Source organism: Sycon ciliatum, chromosome 2, assembly GCF_964019385.1.
Source record: "Sycon ciliatum chromosome 2, ocSycCili1.1, whole genome shotgun sequence".
Classification (NCBI taxonomy): Eukaryota; Metazoa; Porifera; class Calcarea; order Leucosolenida; family Sycettidae; genus Sycon; species Sycon ciliatum.
In genome coordinates this window covers 16360406-16368219 of record NC_088644.1, presented here as the reverse complement: position 1 = coordinate 16368219, position 7814 = coordinate 16360406, and the positions used below count along the sequence as shown (strand labels likewise).

General features: G+C 45.7%; 1 protein-coding gene across 1 annotated transcript; it reads left to right on the top strand.

The window, feature by feature from the left end:
• The first annotated feature begins 4175 nt into the window (after positions 1–4175).
• Positions 4176–5768, top strand: LOC135810415 (uncharacterized). The gene has a single exon (XM_065323908.1). The coding sequence runs from the start codon at positions 4176–4178 to the stop codon at positions 5766–5768; it is 1593 nt and encodes a 530-aa protein (XP_065179980.1).
• The last annotated feature ends 2046 nt before the right edge of the window (positions 5769–7814 follow it).

Here is a 7814-nt window from a genome sequence, read left to right as displayed (position 1 = left end):
CGGCCAACCTTGGCCGCACCAAACATGACACTTTACTTGAACAATTTCAACCCAATTATACTATCTTTCTGTACACACAAATTAGGCTTATACAGACGCTGACAGATGGCTTCCAAAACCTTTAACTGTAATCCACAACCATGACGACCACGGCACAATACAGTGAATGAAGAGTCGGAATACGAATTGCAACAATCAGGACTAGCCAACAGATGATTGTACACTGAAGACTTGCTACCACGAAACCTACGCACAACGCTAACATTCTCACCGGTACTCTCACGATCACTACAATCGTCGCTCTCCGACTCATTGCTCCCTTCACCGTCCGTCCCATCATCTGCTTCCTCTGCGCTCTCTCTGTTATCCCGCCTGACATGGTCCATTGAACGGGACTCGGTCGTCACCCTGCTCTCACGTCCCTCCTTACGCCCTTGTCCGCTGAGTGCGTAGTTTCTGTTGTAGTTGGCTGTTGATCGTCTTGGTCTCCACAGTTTTACAATACATGAATACAGTGTACACAAATGTCGATCCAGCTTGTGTTACTGATTGCGGTTATCAAATTGTTGTCTCCTCGCCGTTTGTTCAAATTAGAAATTGAGATTTATATGAGAAGACGAAAGCTTTGGCAGTTGGAAAATGATCAACATAACGTTTGATGACAATAATAGACTGTCAGAACCAGATACTCGAACAAGAGGTCTTCGCTGTTGTTCAGGGGTGCTCGGCCACAACGCTATGGTGGCTTCGTGTGATTAGCTGTATTCAAGAGTATGGTATGTCGATTAGCAAATACATGTACCAAAGATATGGAAAACCCTAATGACATGCAAAAAATTGCGGTATAGACTATAGACAAGAAGAGGATAATCGAAGAAGATGACACTAGAAGAAGTTGGGGAGAAGGATTGGGTAGGATTCACCATGTGAGATCTGGGAGTACAACACAAGTAGTAGTGACCGAGCGGGTGTTGGTGCAAAGTCGACCTTTGACCTTTTGTGAATGGGTACTTGAACTCTGTGGTTGTTAATTAAGTGGCCACTTGACCTTTTAATTGGATAAGTGGTAATGAAGTGGCCACTTGAGATCTGAAGTGGTTTTGAAGTGGGCCAGGTGTCATATTTAATTGGATTAATGACTAAGTGGTGTTTGAAGTGCCTCTCGGCGACATAAGTGCTTTTAAAGTGGTGGGTTTGGTTGTTGATAAGAGTCACTGTCTGGGAATGTGTTCTGGAACCTTCTAGGTATTCCCAGGCTAATTAGAACTAGCTCTACGGATGTCATAGGGGGGTATTTTAGGAGGTGTGTGGTAAGCATGTGTTGTAGAGTACTGTGGTCTACATGTATATAAACACGTACGTGAACATCCTTTTTCATTTCCTAGAAAGCTTTGTAAGAGTTGCTCTCTGTCTTCTCGCTGTTAACACAACCTTTATCTCTTTTAAATCACTGTTAAAGAAAATAAACATTTGAGAAATCTTTCCTGTGAGGATGTACAACTCAGCCCTCGTTATTGCCAATGGCGTTGAGGCTGGTCTTCAGTCGAAGCATAAGACTCGCGGTAAATTCTACCCGCAGTTGAATCCTGGAACCTCCCACCACTACACCGAGGGGGCTGTAGCTGGCTTCAAGGTAATGGGGAAAGCTCGTAAATCTAAGTTCAGTCAAGTTGTAGTTGAGATCAGGAAAGATATCGCCGAAGTCATCACAGGTATTATGAAGACATCTCCATCAGCTAGAAGAGCAATGTCCTCGTCTAGGGTTCACCGAGTGTCTACAAACTTCTTCCCCAGCAAATCTGATAAGGATGCTGATGATGATGATGAGTGTGACGACGACGACGACGTGGAGGACAATGCAGAGCCTGGCTGTGATGGAAGTGACACTGTCAACACTACTGAGATATATGTCAAGGGGACAAGCGCTGTGCCCATCAAGGCATTCCGTCTGAACAAGAACGCCGAGTACGTAGTCTACCCTGCAACTGCATCTTGGCGTAAGGAGGACGGCCTGTACAAGTTCACCGTTGGAGTGCTGCCCGTGGCACGCGTCCATCAAACCAAAATGGCTGTTCGGGACTTCATCGCTGAGGAGGACAGTGATGTTCTCAACATTCCCAGTGACGTAACTTCTGGATTGGCAACAACCTTCCGCGAGAAGTGGAGTTTGTCTAATGCAGCAGATGTGAATGAGGATGATGATGATGCCATCCGTGAACTATTTTCCTAACTCTCTCTCTCTCTCATTATTCATAACCCTGACGTAGTGTGTACTAGTAATTGTTTTCTTTTTTTTTTTATATTTTATTATTTTTGTGTATATGTTCATGCCCATCATAATGTAAAGCAAAACATTATTTGTGACATGCACAGCAATATTCGATAATTGTCACACTAGTATTTCTCAGAGCACATTGTTTTTTTTTTTGCCTTAAAAATAATTTCAAACACATTGAAATATTCGCCGTGATGATCACTCTTATTTAAAAAAGTAAAAAAAAAGTAAAAAAAACAAAAAAAACACTTATCATAATTATGGTGATGATGATCCTTACTCTGATTGGTAGAGACACACACACACACACACACACACACACAAACATAGTAATAATTACAACTATACACGATCCAGCAAGCTAATGAGTTGCAAACCGCAGCAATTTTCGAAAGCCTGGCTCCGCCAACTTCTAATCCGTACAAAACCTCTTACCCCTTTTCAGCTGAAGAAGTTTAAGCAGAATATCCGAGAGTTTAATTCTGAGGAGAAGGAACTGATGCAAAGACTAATCCAATCTTACGGGTGCTGTGAACCTCGTGTGGAATTAATTCCTGCGGAGATGAAATGTGCGCTGTACCGTTTCTCAAGTGCCATGTGTAGGGCGAGGAAGATGATGATGAAGGGTACCGTTGCCGCTGTATAAAACCCCTGACATCTTAATTTTCCATCATTTCGCAAAGCATCCTTGCCAAGTCACAAGTAATTGTTGTTGTTGTCTTCATCCTTGCTATTACTTTGGTGAAGAAGAAGAAGAAGAAGAAGAAGAAGAAGAAGAAGAAGAAGAAGAAGAAGAAGAAGAAGAAAAACAACAACAACAACAACAAGAAGAAGAAGATCATGAACATGTGGTCTATTTTGAAAGATCATGGTGAGGACGGCCATTGTCCAATGGGTGCGCTGATGCGTTGTGCTGCGCGGTTAGGAATCGCAACCTCGCTGACAAACCTGGTGGAACCTTTCAATGGAGACCATGGATATGACCAAGCAGTTGTTGAAAGTCACCCCATAACCAACTTGATCTGGATTGCTGCCAAGGACATGGCTTGCTGCGGGCGGAAAGAACTACTTGATGTAGTGAAGCTGCTGTTTCCAGTTGATCCAAGCCCTGATGGAAGTACGCCTAGTACTGCTACTGGCAAGTCGGACATTGCTCAACGCCACCTCATGAAGAACCTATCCTGCGTGTTCAAGAAGGTGAAGAGCACCCCTTCCAGTAACAACATTAGTATGATCATCGTGTTGGTTGCAATGCTCATTCTCTTGTGTGAAGAAGTGTCGCTGAGAGGATACGATCATGAGCTGCACTGCACTCTAGTTGAGTTCTTCGATCGAGAACTGCATGCTCTTGACGTGGTGCACTACAAGCGTTGTCAGCAAACTCAGTCAACATTCACGAATTGTGGAATTCCACAAATGCTCCCATTGATTACTATTATGTCTATCCTTGCCTCCCTCACTTTGAGCTATATTATTTGACATGTGGACACACACACACACACACACACACACACACACACACTCTTCTTACTGGTTGTCATCGCTTTCATAATATTGGGCAGAACTGCCCGTTTGCCATGCGATATAAAATAAATAAACAACAACAACAACAACAACAACACACACACACACACACTCAAATCATCATCATCATCATAATACATGACGTTATTCATTAAAAACATTTTATTATAATTTATCAATACACTTGGTAAAGAAAACGGAATGAATCATAAATGTTGTAGTTTCTGTACACGCCTGTGATGGTATCGTCCATTCTCAGTACGGCTTGATTGGCATGGAGTGGGTTGGAAGTGAATGACAGCGTGCACTTGTTCTTCCTGGGTGTTTGACTGTGTGCCATGCCCAGCGTGTGTGGACTGCATTCGGCTGCAGCGACATGGGCGACTACCATGATCTCTACCTGAAGACCGATGTGCACCTTCTTGCAGATGTGTTTGAGAAATTTAGATGCACTGCAATGGCCACGTACGATTTGGACCCGACACACTACTACACCCTGCCTGGATTCGCGTGGGACGCCCTTCTGAAACATACAGGAATCTCGCTCACTCTGCTGGACGACGTGGACATGCATCTGTTCGTCGAGCGCGGTCTTCTTGGCGGTGTTACAATGGCGTCACACCGCCACGCCAGGGCGAACAACAAGTACATGAGCTCACACGACCCTGAGCAGGCGTCAACATATCTTCAATACCTCGACGCGAACAACCTGTACGGCTGGGCCATGTCGCAGCACTTGCCGACATCAAAATTCCAGTGGTGTGCCCCCAGTGACGAACTCCTGCAGAAGATCCTCACCCAGCCAGATGACGCAGACACTGGGTACATGGTGGAGTGTGATCTGTCAGTGCCCACAGAGTTCCACGATCGCCTGAACGACTACCCACCCGCACCGGAGCGTGTAACCATCACCGAGAGTATGATGTCGCCATACCAGCGCGACTTGATTGCAGCAGATCCTGTCTCCGGACTGAGTGCTCCGAAACTGGTCCCGAACCTCATGCCGAAGCAGCGCTACGTAGCACACTACCGTAACCTCAGGCTGTACAGTCGTCTAGGTCTGAGGATCGATGCTGTACACCGCGTGCTCAGTTTCCGCCAAGCTCCGTGGATGAAGCCCTACATCCAGCTGAACACGGAGCTTCGGAAGAAGGCGAAGAACGATTTCGAGAAGGACTTCTTCAAATTAATGAATAACGCTGTGTTTGGGAAGACAATGGAGAATGTGAGAAGAAGGATCTCCATTAGACTGCTGCGTGTGGAAGACGAGGAAGATGCCATTCTCACAGCTGTGGCTAAGTCCACCTACGTCCGCCATGTCCTCTTCGACAACGGGCTTGTGGGCGTCGAGAACAGGAAGCTTGCGGTCCACCTCAACAAGCCGGTGTACGTTGGCATGAGCATCCTGGAGCTGAGCAAGGAGCTCATGTACAGATTTTACTATGACGAGCTTCAGCCACGCTACGGAGACCGCATGAGCCTGCTGTACACAGACACGGACTCGCTGGTGCTGCTGTTCCGCACGGAGGACCTCTATGCGGACATGAAGAGTATGGCCGATCAGTACGACACCAGCAACTTTAGCCCCGACAGTCCTCTGTACAGCGAGAGTAATAAGAAGGTTGTAGGTAAATTTAAGGACGAGCTCGGAGGGAAGCTCATGACAGAGTTCGTGGCGCTCAGATCCAAAATGTACGCGTACGATGGCGAGGAGAGTGGTCAGCGTGCAAAGGGCGTCAAGAGAGCGGTGACGAGAAGATTCACGATCGCGGACTACCGTCAGTGTCTGGTCGACAGGACGAGGATGTCACACGCAATGACCACCCTGCGCAGCCATTCGCATCGTATCTTCACCGAGACGATGACCAAGTCGTCTTTGTCGCCGTTCGACAGCAAACGATACATCCGAACGGACGGTGTCAGCACACTTGCACATGGGCACCACCGCATCGCACTGCTGGATGACTGAACAATGATGGTTGTGGTTGACAATCACAATTATTAGTCACACCCTGTACCATATCAATTCCATTTGTCTAATGAGTTACTGATCTTGATCTTGATGATGATGATGATGATGTTGATGTTATTATTTTTCTACATACTACATAATTTTGTTTTCTCCATAACTTAACTAGACTTTTAATATAGCTAAACATAATTGCGTGAAATGCAATTGCACAGTTGATGATGTTTACGATGATGGCAATGTTTGATGTTGATGTTGATGATGATAATAAGAATAAGATTGCTCTTGTCGGCAGCTAGAGCTTGCTCAATTGTCCGTTGTCAATCCAGGAGTTGAACTTGTCCGGGTAGCCTTTCCACTTGACCAGAGACTGTCCGGGGCGTTTGCGCAGGATTTTCTCCACGCGGAACTTGGTTTTCCTTGGTTTTCTGCAGTTGATGTTCGTAGAAACTGCCCTGAATAGGCTCGTTCATGAGATCTCGAATGTTGTAGGTGGGTGGTTGGGTGGGTAGAACTCTATTCACGACGAACACCTCTTCAGTCCAATTGGGTGTGTAGCCTGTATGTGTGTGTGTGTGTGTGTGTGTGTGTACATCTCCAATAATATACATGTAGCTCAAAGTGAGACAGGCGAGGATAGACATAATAGTTATCAATGAGAGCATTTGTGGAATTCCAAAATTCGTGAATGTTGACTGGGTTTGCTGACAACGCTTGTAGTGCACCACGTCAATAGCATGCAGTTCTTGATAAAAGAACTCAACTAGAGTGCAGTGCAGTTCATGACCGTATCCTCTCAGCGACACTTCTTCGCACAAGAGAATGAGCATTGCAACCAACACGATGATCATACTAATGTTGTTACTGGAAGGGGTGCTCTTCACCTTCTTGAACACGCAGGATAGGTTCTTCATGAGGTAGCGTTGAGCAATGTCAGACTTGTCAGTAGCAGTACTAGGGGCTGTCCCATCAGGGGTTGGATCAATTGGAAACAACAGCTTCACTACATCAAGTAGTTCTTTCCGCCCGCAGGAAGCCATGTCCTTGGCAGCAATCCAGATCAAGTTGGTTATGGGGTGACTTTCAACAACTGCTTGGTCATATCCAGGTCTCCATTGAAAGGTTCCACCATGTTCGTCAGCGAGGTTGCGATTCCTAACCGCGCAGCACACCGCATCAGCGTACCCATTGGACAATGTCCGTCCTCATCATGACCTTTCAAAATAGACCACAATCATGTTCATCATCATCTTCTTCTTCTTCTTCTTCTTCTTCTTCTTCTTCTTCACCAAAGTAATAACAAGGATGAAGACAACAATTACTTGTGACTTGACAATGACTCTTTGAGAAATGATTGAAAATTAAGATGTCAGGTTTTTTTATTTATACATGTATAACAGAAGCAGCAGCAGCAGCAGCAGCAGGAGCAGGAGCACCCTTCATCCTCCTTCTCCTACACATGGCACTTGAGAAACGGTACAGCACACATTTCAACTCCTGAGGAATTACTTCCACACGGGGTTCATAGCACCCGTAAGATTTGATTAGTCTTTGCATCAGTTCATTTTTCCTCAGAATTAAACTCTCGGATATTCAGCTTAAACTTCTTCACCTGAAAAGGGGTAAGAGGCTTTGTACGGATTAGAAGTTGGCGGAGCCAGTCTTTCGAAAATTGCTGCGGTTTGCAACTCATTAGCTTGCTGGATCGTGCCCACGACACATGGCTCTTTGGAAGATATGGCTGAAGCTTCTGGCAAATCTCGTCGTGGCCAGCACAGATGCATGTCAGAGCTATGGCATAGTTCAGGCTCTTGTAGCCATTCTCCTTCTTCATGTACTGCAACGGTTCCAGCACACCGTGAAGGTTCAGCAGGACACCGGTCTTTTCCATGAAGCGTACCAGATGTCTATCGACGGCAGTCAATCGCTCCCGAGCGGCATATAACTGAAATACCGCCGCTAAAAGGTACTTTCAACCATATCAGCTCACAGGTCTGGACAATTGGTAAAATGCATTGTTTTTCAGTTGTACCTCCACTACATAAC